This window comes from Hypanus sabinus, chromosome 1 (assembly GCF_030144855.1).
Source record: "Hypanus sabinus isolate sHypSab1 chromosome 1, sHypSab1.hap1, whole genome shotgun sequence".
NCBI lineage: Eukaryota > Metazoa > Chordata > Chondrichthyes > Myliobatiformes > Dasyatidae > Hypanus > Hypanus sabinus.
In genome coordinates, this window is record NC_082706.1 from 92,080,906 (window position 1) to 92,099,983 (window position 19,078).

The 19,078-nt window shown below is 38.3% G+C and overlaps 1 protein-coding gene across 2 annotated transcripts in view; it reads left to right on the plus strand.

Moving 5' to 3' along the window:
• The window catches only part of atp6v1c1a (ATPase H+ transporting V1 subunit C1a), a 91,836-nt gene extending 74,390 nt beyond the window's left edge, over positions 1 to 17,446 (plus strand). The window contains exons 11-13 of one of the 2 annotated variants that reach the window (XM_059972153.1): positions 5,802 to 5,899; positions 12,280 to 12,406; positions 16,766 to 17,446. In XM_059972153.1, the coding sequence (XP_059828136.1) occupies positions 5,802 to 5,899; positions 12,280 to 12,406; positions 16,766 to 16,861 (321 nt within the window). In that variant the 3' untranslated portion in view covers positions 16,862 to 17,446. The remainder of the gene's footprint in view (positions 1 to 5,801; positions 5,900 to 12,279; positions 12,407 to 16,765) is intronic. The other variant, XM_059972159.1, reaches the window with a different exon arrangement.
• Positions 17,447 to 19,078: the final 1,632 nt, after the last annotated feature.

Genomic DNA, 19,078 nt, shown 5'->3' on the forward strand with positions numbered 1-19,078 from the left:
TATGTACTCAAGTCTATGGCAGAGCAGATTTGCTTGGCCGAATAACCTAATACTGCTCTTATGTCTAATGGTCATTCCAAGACATGCAATTCTTTTGAATGAAGAAATTCTTCTAAATCTTAACTGACACTCATTATGCAATTTTTACTTTCTTGTCTTAATCATAGTTATAGAAAAGTAGAGCACAGAAGCAGGCCCCTTGGTCCATCTAGTCCATGCTGAAACATTTAAACTGCCTACTCCCATCAACCTGCACCGGAACCAGAGCCTCCATACCTCTCCCATCCATGTACCTATCCAAACTTCTCTTAAACGTTGAAATCGGGCTCGTATGCACCACTTGTGTTGGCAGCTCTTGCACACTCTCACAACCCTCTGAGTAAAGAGGTTTCCCTGCATGTTCCTCTTAAATTTTTACTTTTTACCTTTAACCCATAACTTCTAGCTGTAGTTCCACACAACCTCAGTGGAAAAAGCCTGTTTGCATTTACTCTTTCTATACCCCTCATCATTTTGTATACCTCTATCAAATCTCCCCTCAGTCTTCTACATTCCAAGGAATAAAGTCCTCACCTATTCAATCTTTCCTTATCCTCAGGTCCTCCAGTTCCAGCAACATCCTTGATAAACTTTTTTGTACTCTTTCAACCTTAATAACATCTCTTCTGTAGGTAGGTGACCAAAACTACACACAATGCTCTGAGTTCAGCCTCACCAATGTCTTGTACAACTTCAATATACCATTCCATCTCCTGTTTTCATTCTTTGATTTATGAAGGACAATGTGCTAAAAGCTTTCTTTATGACCCTATCTAACTGTCTTGCCACTTTCAATGAATTATGGACCAGTATTCCCAGATCCCTTTGTTCTACCGCACTCCTCAGTGCCCTACTGTTCATTGTGTAAGACCTACCCTGGTTGGTCCTACTGAAGTGCCTTTACTTGAACTACCAGTGAGCTGTTGCAAGCTGTTGTAGTGTCATCTTAAATAGAAATTTTCCATATAGCCAACATCCACTGCCTTGCTTTCATCAACTTTCCCTGCTAAGTTCCTCAAAAAAACTTAATAAGACTGGTTAGCTATGACCTACTCACATGCTGACTATACCTAATCAGTCCTTGTGTATCCAAGTACTGATAAAACTGGTCCCTTAGGATACCTTCCAATAACTTTCCCATGACTGATGTCAGGGATGCTGGAGATCTCCCTGCCTTCCCACATCCCGCAAGAGGAGCATTCAGTTATCCTGACTGCCATCCCTACTGTTCTAATTGAGTATAAAGAAGGAAAGAAAATAAACTGGGGGGAGGATAAAACCTATCTACAGTTTTTTTGCTTTCTCTTACTCAAGCCTCCTTGCTGAAACCTCAAAGAGCTAAAGCCTCAAAATCCCCACTCCAACACTGTCCACTCCAAAAATGGCTGCTGTGCACCTCTGCCTTATTTGAATTTGTTCTTTCCTATCAATCCCAATTATTGACTGGTCACTGCTCAAAACTCCAACCTGCTGCAAGTCCATGCCTTATGTATTGAATTAGCAAACCTGAGTGGGCTGCATCTTCTCGTGCTTATAATCTCTGATTGGCTACTGCTTTAAAAAAAAGATTGCTCTGGTCAAGCCCTTTAAGAATATTGTGTTTTCATAAGATCAGCACTCTTCTGATTATAAATGTGCACAAACTGAACACAATTATATTTATAAGAAAGTAGTTGTACTTAAAAGAAAATGTCATTCCATCCATACCCAGAAACATTGTGGAACTGCCTCCAGTGATGATAAATCGTGAATAAAGGGAACAAAACTGAACAATGTTGTCCTCACTAATGCCTTTGCAGCTGTTTTTAGATATAGCTACCTCAGTACTCCATCCCCTTTGAAATAAAAACCACAATTTTCTTATTCTAATAACCTGCTTGATACCCAGGATAGTCCAATTTTTCAGCATTTGGCCCATGACCTTCTAAACTTTTTCTATCTATATACCTGTACAGCTATCTTTTAAAGGTTGTTATTGTTCCTGTCCCTACCATTTCCTCAGGCAGCTCATTCTACATATGTACCACCCTCTGTATATAATTACAAAGTTGCTTTCAAGCTTCTGTTAAATCTTTCCCTTGCTTTAAACCTAAGCTAGCAGGCCATCAGTGTTTCATGTACAAGAACACCTAAATTATTGGTGGCACGGTAGCATAGCCATTAGTGCATTGTTTTACAGCCCTATTTGTAAGATTGAAATTTGATCCTGCCAGTTCTGTCAGGAGTGTGTATGTTCTCCCTGTGACTGCATAACTTTCCTCTAGATGCTCTGGTTTTCTTCCATATTCCTAAAAATGTATAGTTAGGGTTGGTACGTAGTCGACATACAATGTTGGCACAGGAAACATGGCGACAAAGCATGGGCTGCACAGCACAACCTTGCTGATTTGAGTTGATGCAAGTAACTTAATTCTCTGTATGATTTGATGTACAAGTGTTTAATCTTATGATTTTAAAAAAATCACCTCATGTTCAGTTTTCTGTTTAAATAATATGTTAAATATTCATCCTTCTAAAATTAATAGCTTCTCTTTCACACATAATACTTCACTTGCCAACTTTTTGCTCTCTCATTTAACCTATGAATATCTCTCTGTATCATCCTCAAGCTTAATATTCCACCCAGCTTTATTTCATTTGCAAATGCAGTGCATCTACTGCCTTGAGATCATGAATGTACAGGTGCCACCCTCCCCCCACATTACAGTTGTTTAAATAACCAATTTGTCATTACAGAGTTTAACATTTGCTTCCCAAAAATTAATTTATGGAATAAAATTTGCTGTTACAGAATTTGTGGGGACAAAAAACAGCATGTGCAATTGTTTTTATTTAATTTGCATTTCTTGATCGATTTGATTCTGATAACTGTGATTATAAAGTTGTAGAAAACTACAGCATAGAAACAGGCCCTTCAGTCCATGTAGTCTACCCAGATTATTATTCCGACTAGTCCCATTGACCTGCACCCATACCCTTCCCATCCATGTACCTACCCAAATTTCCCTTGAGTGTTGATGTACCTGCATCCACCAATTCTGCTTGCATCTACTTCCACATTCTCACCACTCTGAGTGAAGAAGAACACCTTCGGGTTCCCTTAAACATTTCTCCTTTCACCCTTAACCCAAAACCACTAGTTCTATTTTCACCCAACCTCAGTGAAAAAAGTCTGCTTGTAATCTATATTCCCCCCCCCCCCCATAATTGTGAATACCTTATGATCTGTTTTCAAGGAGTACAAACCTTTTCCCTCCTTCATGCAGGGGTCTCCCATATGTGTTAAAAGCAGTTGCGGTGTCAGTACTGATCCTTGCAGCACTCAGTTTGTTACAGGCCATGATCCAAGAATGACAATTCAGCAATGAGTTTTGAGATTTGCACAATTAAAAATGAAGAAATTGCAGTTTCTGAAAGCCCTGAAAGTTTGCACTCATTTTCTTGAATATTTATTCCCTGGATGAAAGCTGTTTCAAGTTTAGGACTCTGCTGCATTAGATCCACCTGAAACCAGCTGCCATATGTGCATTTTGCTTTGGTATTCTTTCCTGTCAGCAGAGCAAAGTCAAAGTAGATTTATTATCTAAATATGTATATGTTACCATATACTACCTTTAGATTCATTTTCTAGCAGGCATTTACAGGAAAATAAAGAAATACAATAGAATTTATGAAAAAAATGCATTAAAGTCTGACAAACAACCAATATGCAAAAGAAGATGATGCAATTTTAACAAATAGTGATACATGATTTATATTCAGTTCTTTGTAATTTGGATTATTTTCATTTTTATTTGGGATTATAAAGAAAAATGAGTATCATAGCCACAATATACGCTGCATGTACATCTAATAGAGGCATGCAAAATCTGACTATGCAGTGCCCTTGAACTTGAGAGAATTTCAATAATGTTTCTGCAGTTCACCAAGGTGCCAATGAATGTTAACCAACATAGTACTCTTGGAAGTTAATTGCGTGTGCCTTTGATGTGATGCAACATGTACAAAAATACCCAAACACAAGCATTGAATCCTAATATAGAAGTACAACTTTTACATAGTGGCTATTTTTGCCTTGTTCCTAGGTTGCCCTCAAAAATGAATTTCTTTTAAACATAAGGGATTATGCAGATGCAGGAAATTTAAAGTGAGATACATAAAATGCTGGAGGATCTCAGCAGAACAGGTAGTATCTATGGAGAGGAATAACCAGTCTACATTTTGTGCCGAGGCCCTTCATCAGGACTCCTTTCAGGATCATTTACGCAGAAGGGTCTTGGCCTGAAACATCAGCTTCTTATTTCTCTCCATAGATATTATCTGACCTACTAAGATCCCCCAGCATTTTGTGTGAGTTACTCCGGATTTCCAGCATCTGCAGAGTCTTTTGTGTGATGGACTGTGATGTTTGTTTAAATTAGTTAAAAACTTAAACTATCAAGAGCAATCTTTAACATCAAGTAAATTACCATTTCAGTTTGATTTGGAGTATTTGTTGATTTTCTGCGATGTTCCTTGGGGTGAGTTGAGAAAAAGCTGGCCACAATGCTGCATGACCTGCTGTGTTCCTCCAGCATTTTGTGTGTTACTCTGGATTTCCAGCATCTGCAGAAGTCTCCTGTTTATCAATTTTATTTTTGAAGACAACCGAGGAACAAGGCAAAAGTAGCCATTATATAAACATTATGTTTCTATGTTAGGATGCAATGTTTGTGATTGGGTATTTTACTATTGATCAAAAAATAATCCTCCTATTAGTTGACATCTTACAAGGTCTATCAGTTCTACAGCTAGAAGTTCAACTACATTGAAATCTGAACAAGCTTATTCAGATTGTGGAAAAGTTATTGTGATTTATTTTTTGGATGAGTGTGAGATGAACAAAATTACTTGGCACCACACTACATCCACGTGATTGTCTTGCAGTTTCAAATGTTTAGATAAACACTTGCTAATTGTCTTTTATAGCTGTGCCCTCTGGAAGGCTAAAAGTAAGAAATGAATGAGGATATAAAATTTACTTGATATACCTGTAATTGCAATACTGGGATAAGTTAAAATAAGGGGCTGTTTCATATTTAGCAATAATACTGTACATGTACATACTGTCTGTGCATCTTAATTGAAAATTATCTGAAGTGTTTTTTAAACAGTTAAAACTGAGTTTGTTCTGCCATTCCATCATGACTGATTTATTATCCTTCTAAACCCCATACTCTGCCTTCTCTGTGTAACCTTTGATGCCCTTACTAATCAAGAACCAATCAACCTCTGCTTTTAGTATTTTATTTATTTACTGATACAGTGTAGAGTAGCCCCTTCTGGCCCTTCAATCCATGCTGCCCCAACAACCTAATCACAGGACAGTTTACAATGACCAATTACCTACCCACTATGTCCTTGGACTGTGGGAGAAAACTGGAGGAGCTGGAGAAAACCCACGCATTTCACAGGGATTCATTGCTGAGCAGCATCAGAATTGAACTCTGAACTCTGGAATGCCCAAACTGTGATGGTGTCACGCTAACCACTCCATTACTGTGAAAATGGCCTCCACAGCCTTCTATGGCAATGAACCCCTCCCCAACCCCCCCAAAGAAATTCCTCCTCATCTCTGTTCTAAAGGGACGTCCTTGTATATTGAGACTCCCCCACTATAGGAAACATCCCTCCATTCTATCTAAGCATTGAAGATGCATAAACTGTATAAAATGTATTGCAATAAACTACTTCCTTAAGTGTGTTGTACTGTTTATTCGTAGGGTCCTTTGGTGCGATGGCTGAAAGTTAACTTCAGTGAGGCTTTTATTGCATGGATTCACGTGAAAGCTTTACGGGTGTTTGTAGAGTCTGTTCTAAGGTACTGATTACTAATTTGAAACTTCACACTGCCAATGCTATTGTACAATAAGTTTTTAATGTTATCAGTTTAATTCCTAATTATTGAGTAGAAGTTCTACTTGTAAATTAAAGTATAATGTTTGTGCTTGGATATTTCATATTCAGGGTACTGTAGTGCTTAGCACAATGCTATTGCAATTCAGGGCGTTGTAGTTCAGAGTTCAATTCTGATGCCATTTGTAAGGAGTTTGTACTTCCTCCTAGGCTGCATGGGTTTCCAGGTTTACTTCCACATTCCAAAGTTGTACTGGTTAGTAGGTTAACTGGTCAATGTAAATTGTTCTGGGTTTTGGCTAGGGTGAAATAGGTGGTTTGCTGGACAGTGTGGCTCACTGAGCCGGAAGGGCCTGTCTGTGCTGTATCTCTAAATAAATATACATTTGCTACTGATCAGAAACCTACTACTTATTCAGCAATTGTACTTGACAAGTTATTTAAGGTAAATCAATTAAGGTTTTCTGATTTTGTATTTTTTTTCTAGGGTCTAAATCATTGTCAGAATTTCTAATGTTTGTGGTCAACATACACTTGGGAGAGGTAGCACTCAGAACAATTTACCAGCAGTTCATTTGTACTGAAATGCAAAAAAGTTTAATGAAATTGTTAAAAGGAAAGGCAAATCCTGTTGCAGAGCAATTTAGAGATGACATTATTTCATCTTCCTTCCTTATGTACATAAGCCCATCACCCCCATTGATGCATTGGCTGCCAACAGCATCTTGCCAATGTCCTCAGTCCTGGGCTAGTTTTTCAAATTGTTCCTAGGTGTAGTCCATCTTCGTGGTGTCCTTCCTCTCCCATTGATGAGATCTTTGGTGCTGCTGTTAGCTCTGGGTTTTTGGAGATGGGGTTGCTAGTCCCATGCCCAATCCTCCTCCTTTCGCAGCTGGGCTTGGGACCATTCATGGCAGAGTTATTCCATCTTCCAATATTTGCCTATCAGAGCTGTTTTGGATGCTTAGCTTTTGTACTTCTGTTTCTTTCACTTTAGTTTTGAGCTGGATTATATTTGCTGAATGACATCCTAAACTGATCCTGTCATTTTTGAATATTTTTAGAAAATGATTTTAATTAGTAGAGCAATGTCAATGCAATTAAATGTGAGTTGAAGAAGTTGTACTTTTTTTAAATGCTTGTAAATTGTTCTGAGTGCTATCCTACCAAGTTTGTTAACCACAAGCATTAGAAATTTTAACAATTATTTAGACCCTAGAAAAAAATTATAAAATTTTAAAAGCCCTCACCACACTAATCCTTGTGAGATCTCACTGTCTTCTGCTGATTATCTCTACCCTGTGCTTTCAGTTAGCTACCTATTCTGCTCCTTGTCTCTTAACTTTATTTTGAACATGAAGACCATAAGGCCCTTGTCTTCAAATGATCAACTATTCCAACTTCTTATATTCAGTTTATTTCCTTCCCATGAAATGTTTAGGGTTTTATTATGTTGTGACCATAGGAGCGGAATTAGGCCATTTGGCCCATTGAGTCTACTCCACCATTCCATCATGGATAATTTATTATCCCTCTCAAAACCATTCTCCTGTCTTCTCCCTATAACCTTTGACAGCCTTGCTAATCAAGAACCTATCAAACTCCACTTTAAATATACCTCGTCTATGGCAATGAATTCCACAGACTCATCACCCTCTCACTAAAGAAATTCTTCCTCATCTCTGTAAGAAATATCCTTGTGAACTAAAATGTGCTGTTACTTGAAATAATCAAAAAGTGCCAGATCACCACAGATAATTTTATAAAAGGGAATTTAATGTGGTATTCAAAGGATAAACATCTTTACAGTTTCCAGTGTCAAATAATTGATCCTTTGAGATTTTCTATCACTGTACTTTGCTTTTAGCTCAAGAATCATAGTGTCTAAATTCCGGAGTCTGGCGTGTTTGGATGCGTACCATAACAGGACCCCCCTCTCCTACACAGCTGAATCCTGATGGCTCTGGTTGCTTGGGGTGACATTAACAGTAATCATGGATCAGTGCTGGGGGTAACTTGATAGACCTCAGTCTGCTCAATAGGTTGAGTAGAGTACAATATTGAAACAGAGTCCTTATCTGACTCCAGAGACTTGACCAAATCAGAGTCCAAATCTTCAACTGTATCCTCAGATGATGGCAATGAGGCACTATGTATGGTCTTTGTCCTCCTCGGACTAGGCTCTGAGAATCTGAGTTTAGGAGCTTTGCCCTTTCACTGGACCTGTGACTGAGTCCCTTAGGCTTGGCTGCTAGGGCTCCGGAATTCCTGAGCACATCTTTGATGGGTTTTTTTTTTGCTTGTCCCTTTCTCTGCAGTTCCAGCACACCTCCGACTAGGCAGTGTCAGAACTCTCACAGTCCTGTTGAGATCTTCTCACTGTGGCTGGCCACAGCTAACGAGAGACTCTAATACCCTACTGGGTCTGTGTTGACTAAATCGTACTGTGATAAGAGGCCTAGGTGAGGATGGTAAGGACCCAAGTGCTGGACTGTCTGAGACTAGAATTGAAACACGATTTTGAGACTGAGACGAGAAATTGAATTCTTGACTGGATGCCAGACAAAAACCTGACAAGACTAGATGAGAATCCAAATGAGACAGAAATCCTTAACTGTAGTCTGAACCAAAGTTGAGCTGACAATTGAACATTGAACTGGAGTTCAGGTGCTCTTTAAATATCCAAATCTTGGCTGCCAATTAGTGGAGTGGGCCAGAATCTATAAAGGGACCACACTAGCTATCCGTATTCTGGAGAATCGTCACATCTAAACCCTGGAGGCTGGCACGGTCGGGTACATTCTGTAACATGATGAGGTACAGAATGGGGGTTAATTTTGTGGAAAATATTTTTGCTTAAACTATTCCTTCCCCCATCCACTATCTTTGGGGGCAGATGGGATCTGTATGCTGATAAAATATGGCTTAACACTTAAAAATATAACTTAGCAGAAGACATAAGACTCTTAATATTCTTGCACATTAGGTGTCCTGACAATGTTTCTGTGCAGATCTGTGTGTTGAACCTCTAAGTAGCTTTATTTTTGCAGATTGCTGAATTTGCTAATGATTTAAAGATGGGTAGTTTCATCACTAATTAACTGGAATCTGAAAACTCACACTTGGTCATCAATCACACTTTATTTACTTGTGCACAAGGAGAACAGTATGGCTTCTGTCAATATAATTTTCTCCAGTCTGAACAGAGAAATACCATTTTTATACAGAATTGACTAGCAGTTGCCAGTATTGACCATTTGGTGAACTTGTGTAGGTTCAAGCTCCATTTTTTTGCATAAATCACCAATCACACTACAATACACTGCAAGTATTAATAACCAATAGAATTTCCATGCTAAAGATCAATAATACTTCAGATTTAGTGAAATAACTGATCAGTAGTAAGTGTCACCTTAGAAACCTTTGTTTGCATCCTTGTCTTTTGTATTCCAAAATGGCTCTGGTCCCTGCTGAGCAAAGGGAAGCTGTGCTCTTCAAAGGTCTTCCTTATAGATCATTTGTCAGGGCTGACTGCATACTACCTGTAAGCTATCCTTGCCTGCACATTTTCAATCCTTATCTTGCTGCAACTTACACAGTGAAGTGTGAGAAAGGCAAAGGTGGCTCCAAATAGGAGCAGGGATCTGGCAAAAGGAGTATAATGTAGACAAAATATGTTTTCATTTTAGCATGAAAAAAATGAAAGATTATTTATATAGTGACACTGCAGATATAGTAAGTAATCAGGAAATCTAACAAAATCTTTGGTTATGTTGAAGGGAGTTGATTATAAATATTGGGAGCTTGTGCTTCAGTTGTTTAGTGTATTGACACAACCACATTCGAAGTACTGTGCACAGCAGTAGTCTTTAATGTTCATGGAAGGTTGCTAGTGTAACTTACTAATTTCTGGAATGAGTGGATTGTTTTAGAGGAAAGTTGGAAAGGCTCAACTTGTATCCATTGGAGTTTGGAAGCATAGAGTAGATTTGACTGAAGTGAGGTCCTGCAGGTTCTTGTATGAACTAGGGAGTCACTGTTATTTTTTTAACTGTCCATTTAAAATGGGTAAGGTGAAATTATTTTTCTTAGTGGGGCATGTGTCTTTGGACTTGCCTTCCCCAAAAGGTGGTTGATAGATGTTGCCTGGCCTGCTGAGTTCCTCCAGCAATTTGTGTGTATTACTTTGATTTCCAGCATCTACAGATTTTCTCTTGTTTATTTTCAAAGCAGAATCTTTTGATATTTCTAAAGCAGAGGTTGATAGATATTTGATAAGCAGGCTGGGGTGGGGGGGGGGGGGGGTGCTAGGTACCATGGTAAAGTGGAATGCAGAATTGAGGTTATGGTAAGAATACATTACTGAATGGTAGAGTAGTGTGGAGTGACTATCTGGATGCCTACTGTTCCTACTCCTTGGATTTATTCACCTGTTACTTCAGATGGGAAATGCAACAAGCCTAATGCCAAACAGGCCAACTGCCTTTCCTGTTTTATTCTAAAGTTGTTTCTATGTATTGGTATTTTTAAAGGTAAATGAATATGAAACAATCACTTTAATAGAGCAGTTTTCTGTGACAAGAATAACATTTGAAAAGTAGTTAATAGTACACATATGCTGCCCCAAACAAAGACTTGCACACTAGGTGATGTGAAGCTAGTTGAAAAAGAGGAATTCTAAATAATAAATTATCAGCAGTTAAGTATGGTAAGAAAATATTGAATAGTTGGTTTCATTTCAGAATCAGCATAATTAACTGAAATTTTATAATGTTTAAAAGATTGTGAAAATTAAAATTATCTTTTAAGCAAGATTATAAGTAACAGAATTTAGGATGTAAGATAGCAATGTGGCAATGTATTTGTATCGTAAAACATTTCAGAAAATGTGAACAGTGTACTCATGATAAAATGCTCTTATGGCCATAAGTAATACTTGATGACAGTTTTGATAATCTATTCTTGATGCACAGCCTTTTCAGTTGAAAGAAACACATCTATTTACTGATAGGCTTTTCCAGATATCTAAATTCTAAGTAAGAGAAATTAAATAAACCCAAGCAGAAAAGTTATAAAATATCAGACTTGACATCTTGAACTTTATTGCAAGGAGGTAAGAGGATGAAGTGGGCTGAGAGTAGTGAATGGAGGTAGTGGATTGAAAGGAAGGCAGAAGCATCATATAATGACACAAGACTAAAAGTTGTATATAAATCCAATATTGAACTTAGTCATGTGATTTACATTATGTTTACGTGGCACAAGCCATAATGTTGTTAGCATGGTGGCACGGTGTCTTAGCAGTTAGTACAATGCCTTGCAGCACACTAGTTTTAAGATTGGAGCTTCAGTTCCCACCATTGTATGTGGGAAGTTGGTACATTCTCCCCATGATAGTGTGAGTTTCCTTCGGATGCTTTTGTTTCCTCCCATGTTCCAAAGACTCACCAGGTTAGAGTTTGTAAGTTGTGAGTATGCTATGTTTGCACCTGAAGCATGGCGACACTTGTGGACTAGCATATCCTAGCATATCACCAACATAAACGATGTTTTTCACCATGTTTCAATTTAAGGTACATGTGATAAATAAGCTTATATTTAAAGTTTTGAATGATAAATCATACTTTGTAATGGATTCTTTTAGATTCCTATGATGTACAATTTGTAATAGTGGATAGATTTCTATACTGTACTTTGTAACTGGGGAGCACAAATTAATTGTGTAATAGGTAAGCAGGAATCTTTTCTATTAAGTTTTCATCTTTTTAAAAACTATATCTGAAATTTTATATTAAAAAATGCATTGATTGAAGTTGATCACTTGTTCTAAAGCATTTCTGTGTTTCCTCCAAGAGGACCTCATCCTTGTTGTAGGGTTTGGAGGCTTGTGTGCCTCAATGACCCAGAAAGCTATGCTGGCTGGAGTCAGGGCTTTATGCTTTGTGTCTTGGTAGGGTCACTCATGCCAAACAGGTCAAAGGGTTGAAGACAGACTTAAGAATGGTCCTCTGGGTTTGGTGGTTCAGCTTGGGGTTAACAGCCCTGACTAGTAAAACAAAACTGTTAAAGGAAACATCAATGAAGAATCCTTCTCTATCTTAAGTGCAATGAGTCTCTGAGTTTCTGAGTCTCCACCCGGAACTTGCAAGTCTGTCAGTAGCGAAAACTGAGCTACTGACAAGACAAAGGAAGCCCTGAACATTGCCAGAGATGGAGGACTTTCATTGCTGCCCTAAACACCAGTGGTATAATTGGCAGTACCTAGTGATTTCTGTGTATGGAACAACATTATGCACGTAAAAGTACAGGAAGTATGACTAACATCTTTGTTTTATCTTTTTCCAGATATGGTTTGCCAGTTAACTTCCAGGCCATGCTTTTACAACCCAACAAAAAAATGATGAAGAAACTTCGAGAAGTTCTCAATGATTTGTACAAACACCTAGACAGCAGTGCAGCCGCCATCATTGATGTAGGTACCTGTATGGCAACACTTGTTCATCTTTTAGTAATTGTTAATCTGTTAGGAGACATCATTTTTTAAAAAAAAATCTAACTGCAGGCCCCTGTAAATTAAAATATTGATTGTAATTTTATGGAACAGATGGACCACTTATTATACAATCACTTAATAACACACAGACTAGTAGCAATTTTTCCCAAAAATGTACTTTATATATAAAGCTCAAGACACTTTATTCCATTCCATAGAGGCAACCTGACCTGCTGAGTTCAGATGGGACATGGAATTGTCTTAATTTACTATACCAGCCATAATAGGTCATTAGTTAAGTTTTTAATCATGGTCCACAGGCTTTTCTCATAGTTGCATTAGTGTCCTACAACACATAATCCTATAGTTTGGATTATAGCATTTATACTCAGTGGAAGAACTTGACAATGTTACTGCTTCTGAAACGTGAAGAGCATTCTCTACCTGTGGGAGCGTCTTTCACTGCAAAATCCTTAGAATGATAATCATATTCTGTCTGGGTAGCCTCCAATATGATGCCATCAATTTCTCTAACTTCTGGTAATCTCTCCCTCTTCCCCTTCTCTCTTTTTCCATTCCCCATCCTGTTTTCCCTCCTGCCTCTTCTCCTCCCTTGCCTATCACCTCCTTCTGTCCTCCTTCCCTTTTCCCATGATCCATTCTCTTCTCCTGTCAGATTTCTCCTTCAGTGCTTCACCTTCTCCATCTGTCATCTCCCAGCTTCTCACTTCATCCTCCCTTCCCCGCCCACCTTCTTCCTCACCTGGCTTCATGTATCACCTTCCAGCTTGTACTACTTCTCCTCCCTCACCACCTTATTCTGACTTTCTCCCCTTTCCTTTCCAGTTCTGATGAAGGATCTCAGCCCAAAATGTCTGCTCTTTATTCCTTTCATGGGTGCTGCCTGACCTACTGAATTCTTCCAGCATTTTACTTGTGTTACTAATGAGAAATTAAGTTTATGATCACTGACGTGCTGTGAAATTTATTGATTTGTGGCAGCAGTACAGGGCTAGACAAAATGCTGTAAGTTTCAAAAATAAATAATAGTGCAAAAGAAGAATATCAAGGTAATGTTCATGAGTTCATGGATCATTCAGAAATATGATAGCAGATGAGTAGACTGTGGGTCTTCAAGCCCCTTTATTTCCTCTATAATGCTAGTAACAGGAAGAGGGTATGTCCTAGATGGTTTGGGTCCTTAATGATAGATGCCACCTTCTAGAGGCACCGCCTCTTAAAGATGTCCTTAGTGGGGAGGGTTATCCCTGTAATAGAGCTGGTGGAGTCCACAATCCTCCGCAGCCTCTTCTAATACTGTGCATTGAAGCCTCCATTATCAGGTAGTGATGAAGCCTGTCAGAACACTCTCCATGGTACATGTGTAGAAATGTTTAAGTGTTTGGTGAGATACCAAATTTGCTCAAACTAATAAAGTAGAGCTGCATGCATTAATGTGTTAGACTTGAGATGGATCCACGAAGAAGTTAATTCCCAGGCACTTGAAGCTGCTCATCCTTTCCACTGTATCATGAGTCCTGACGAAGGGTCTCGGCCTGAAATGTCGACAGTGCTTCTCCCTATAGATGCTGCCTGGCCTGCTGTGTTCCACCAGCATTTTGTGTGTGTCATCCTTTCCACTGCTGACCGTTCAATGAGAAATAGTGTTGTGTTACACAATCAGTTCCTTGGTCTTGTCTTATTGTGATACCACTCAACCAGCTGATCTATCTCACTTCTGTGTACCTCCCAGTCACCATCTGAGATTTTGTCAACAGTGGTGTTATCAACAAATTTATAGATGGTGTTTCAGCTGGTGTCGTGAGGTGTCAATAGAGTAGAGTCATGGTCAAAGTATACTTGAGGTGCACACGTGTTGTCATATCTGCACTGTGGTCTCTCAATAAGGAAGCTGAAGGTCTAGTTACAGAAGGAGGTACAGAGGTCCAGATTTTGAAGCTTATTGATTAATACAGAAGGAATGGTGGTGTTGAATGCCAAGCTGTAAACAATAAATATCAGCCTGTCCTATGCATATGGAGTGCACCTGAGCATATGGGATGAAATTCTTTTCAAATCAGTCTTCAGAAAAAATCAAAAAATCATTCATGTTATTTCCTATCTGAAATAATTTGCTGGTGTATTAGGAGTTTCAATTTGTTTTTAATGAGGTTTTACTTTTTAAATAAAAATCAAAACTAGTTGCAGTTGCACCACACTTAGATACATTCGTCACTTGATCTTGAATGTGAATGTCTTTGTTAGCAAATATTTACAATTAAGCCTGATTTCATCTGCAGTGCAATTATATCCTTTCTAAACATAGAGAAAGTTCAGAAATCAAAGATGCAAAGGAACCTGGGAGTCTTGCAGGGTTCCCTAAAGGTTAATTTGCAGGTGGAGTTGGTAGTAAGGAAGACCATTGTAATGTTTGCATTCATTTCAAAAGAACTAGAATATAAAATCAAAGATGTAATGTTGAGGCTCTATAAGGCATTGGTCAGACTGTGTTTGGAGTATTGTGAGCAGTTTTGGGCCCCTTAGAGTGAATGTGGGGAGGATATTTCCTATAGTGGGGAAATCTAGGATAGAGGGCACAGCCTCAGGTGTTTCTTGAGAACAGATGAAAGGGAATTTCTTTAGCCAGAGGATGGTGAATCTGTGGAATTCATTGTCACAGACAGCTGTGGAGTCCAAATCAATGGGCATGTTTAATGTGGAGGTTGATAGGTTCTTGATTAGTAAGGGCATCAAAGGTTACAGGGAGAAGGCAGAATAGGTTTGAGGGGGGATAATAAATCATCCATGATGGAATGATGGAGCAAACTCAATGGGCCAAATGGCCTAATTCTGCTCATGTGTCTTTATCTCTAATGGTCTTATAAAGTGGCCACAGAGTATAAATTATTCTCGATGAGGAAAAGTTTGATTTGACACAAAATGATGCATTTTGATGTATATGTGAACAGTAATCTCATTTTATAATGTTGCATTCTTTAGTTTTAAATCCATGAGCTATCAGTTTACTGATTCTCTATTCAATGTTGCTTTAGCTTGTGCATATTGTCATAAACTTTCTATAATCCTTTTTCTTGGGCAAAATCACAGGTTGGGGTATTGCATGTGCCACCTGCCGTAGAGAATGATTCTAGGATACAGTATTATAATGTGCTAATACAATAAGCATTAATCTTGAGGTTTAATTACTGTAGCTAATCTTTTCTTATTTGAATTTGTACACAATCATTGTATTCTTACTATGACTGAGCTTGTTTGACGTCTGGAGACAAACTTGTAAAAGCTGATGTTACAAGTTTTCTTATTTGACTGCACCACTTTTTGAAAGCTCATGGATAATATTCAAGTTGCTGAATCAGCTACTGGTTAATTGGGAGTTAACTGTATTTTGTATGGTTTGACTTGCATTCCACACAAATAGAATGCAGTCCATTCATGTGTAAATTCAGTTAATTCTAGCTCACAAAAAGAGCAATTCTAAAACCAACATCATTAATGTAAATATACTTAAAATCACTGCTTTCTGGATCAAATATTCAAAAATTCCTGTTGCCTCCTTGGTCCTCTCTTCATCCCACCTATTTCTTCTTACTGCCCTCTCTGATTTGCCTATTCCTATTATCTTCATTATCATCATCCTACGACACTTGGCCACTTTATTAGGTACAAGAGTGGAATCTGATGTAGTCTTCTGCTGCTGTTGCCCATTTAACTCGAGGGTTGATGTGTTGTTCGGTCAGGGATGTTCTTCTGCACACCACAGTTGCAACATGTGTTCATTTGAGTTATGTCACCTTTCTTTCAACTGGAGCCAGTCTTGCCACTCTCCTCTGACTTCTCTCATTAACAAGGTGTTGAGGAAGTCAGCAGGTTCTGAGATACTCATTCCACCCTGTCTGGTCTGAACTACAACTGAACCTCTTGACCCTGTCTGCATGCTTTAATGCATTGAGTTGCTGCCACATGATTGGCTCAATAGATATTAGCATTAATGAGCTGGTGTACATGTGTACCTAATAAAGTGGTTGTGGATGTCAGTTGTGCAATGCAACATTGTAAATTATGCATAAATTTTTATTTGGTAAGATTTTCTTCAGTTTAATTGAAGTCAGGAACGTCAAAAGAATTGTAACATGGAAATGTCATTGATTTATGCATGAATTTACTTAATTTACAAATTGCCAGTTTATATTTTCGAATTTGAAACAAAGGTATTTTGAAAACTGCTGCATTATCTTAAATTGAGCTTTTAAAAAAAAATAGTCTATGAATGAAATAATGTAAATCAAATGATAATTTGTTTTCAACTTTCTTTTACAGGCTACCATGGACATACCAGGTCTAAGCTTAAGTCAGCAGGAATACTACCCATATGTATATTATAAGATTGACTGCAACCTGCTTGAGTTCAAATAAAAGTTCATATAGTTCTTCTCCAGTCACCTTGGTTTTTGGAGTTTGGGTAACAGTAGTATTGGATTGCCACTTGCTCCTCCCTTTTTCTTCAAGCCTGGGTTAACTGGTGTTTGCTTACTCATTCCTGCAGTTCTGTGATCTGTCCACTGATGTTTCCTTCAAAAATGTGTTGACATTTTTTTTTACCAATCAGGTATTGAATTATGTGCTGCAATAATCTGGATCTATATTTATGAAACAAACTCACTATTTAAAAATTTTAAAAAACTCATTTGTGAAGTGCTGTGCAATAAACTGCATTAGTTGTCAATATTCCTGGAAGACCTTGTTTACAGCTATATATTAATAGTGCAAAGAGTTTGTATCATGTCAGCTCTTTACCCGTGTTTGATACATAAAATTTTAAATGGTCATTGGTTGTAACAAATTGTGTTTATTGAAAAAGTATATGTGATGTACCGGGTCTGTACTAGTGTTTCAAACATGACTCTAATGTGCAAAAACTGTATACATTCATGATTAATGATGTCTTCAAAATATGTAATAAATGTAAAAGTAATGGTAACGAAGATGTTTTCAGTGTTTAGTATTTGTCAAATTACTAAATAAGTAAGAAACATAGAAAACCTCAGCACAATACAGGCCCCTTAGCCCACAATACTGTGCCGAACATATACTTACTTTAGAAATGACATTCTAAAAACTTAGAAAAATTTAGAAATTCTAAATGATAATAAACTGAAATTCAATTCAAATTACCTAAGGTTACCCATAGCCCTCTATTTTGCTAAGCTCCATGTACCTATCCAAGAGTTTTTAAAAAGACCCTGTTGTGACCACTGTCGCCGGCAACCACTCTATGCTTTTTTTAAAAAAAAAACTTGCTCCTGACATCTCTTCTGTACCTACTTCCAAGCACCTTAAAACTATGCCCTCTCAGTTTAGCCATTTCAGCCCTGGGGGAAAAAGCCTCTGACTATCCACACGATCAATGCCTCTCATCAGACCATAAAACCATAAGATATGAGTGCAAAATCTAATGTTACAGAATTGCTAAAACAAGATTTTAGGATGTTGAGTACCTTCACTCCATCTGCAACAGGCAGTATTTCCAGGTGGTCAACCATTTAAATTCTACTGCCCATTCCAATTCCAAAGTGACAGTCCATGGCCTTCTCTGCTGCCATGATGAAGCCACTCTCAAGCTGGAGGAGCAACACCTCGATTCTGCCTGGGTAGCCTCCAACCTGACAGCATGAACAATGATTTCTCTAACTTCTGGTAATTTCTCCTCCTCCCCCATCTTTTTGTGTTCCACATTCTGGCACCCCCTTACCTCTTCTCACCTCCCTCTGGTGCCCCTCCTCCTTCCATTTCTCCCGTGAGTATTCCTGTCAGATTATTTCTTTGGCCCTTTACCTTTTCCACCTATCACCTCCAGGCTTCTCACTTCATTCAACTCTCCCCCATTCATCCAACTTTCCCATCACCTGGCACCTATCACCTGCCATCTTATTCTCCTCCCATACAAAATGCTGGAGGAACTCAGCAGGCCAGGAAGCATCTATGGAAAAAGTACAGTCAACGGCAGTCCTGCTGAAATGTTGACTGTACTTTTTTTCTGTAGTTGCTGCCTGACCTGCTGAGTTCCTCCAGCATTTAGTGTGTTACTTGGATTTCCAGCATCTGCAGATTTTTGTCATTTGTTCTCCTCCCACCTTTTTTATTCTGGTATCTTCCTCCTTCCTTTCCAGTCCTGATGAAAGGTCTCAGCCCGAAATGTTGACTGTTTATTCCTCTCCATAAATGCAGCCTGACGTCCTGAGTTCATCCAGCATTTTGTGTGTTACTCTGGATTTCCAACATCTGAAGAATCTCTTTTGGCTAAGATTTTATAAAAACAAAATATTAAAGATGCTGGACATGTGAAATAGAAACTAAAATTTTGGAAGCACTTTGTATATAAGGGTGTACTTGCAGGGAGTGAAAGAATTAATATGTCATGTTTATCATGCTTATGAAATTGCATCTTACCTGGGCTTAATGTTCACTTCATACTATCTGTATGGTGTTTACATGTCCTTTCAGTGACTGTGGGTTTTCCCTGCATGCTCTGGCTTCCTCTCTTACCCAAAAGATATGCAGGTTGGTAAGTTAATTGTCAAAGTTCAAAGTAAATTTATTATCTAATTACATGTACGTCACCATAATTTATTT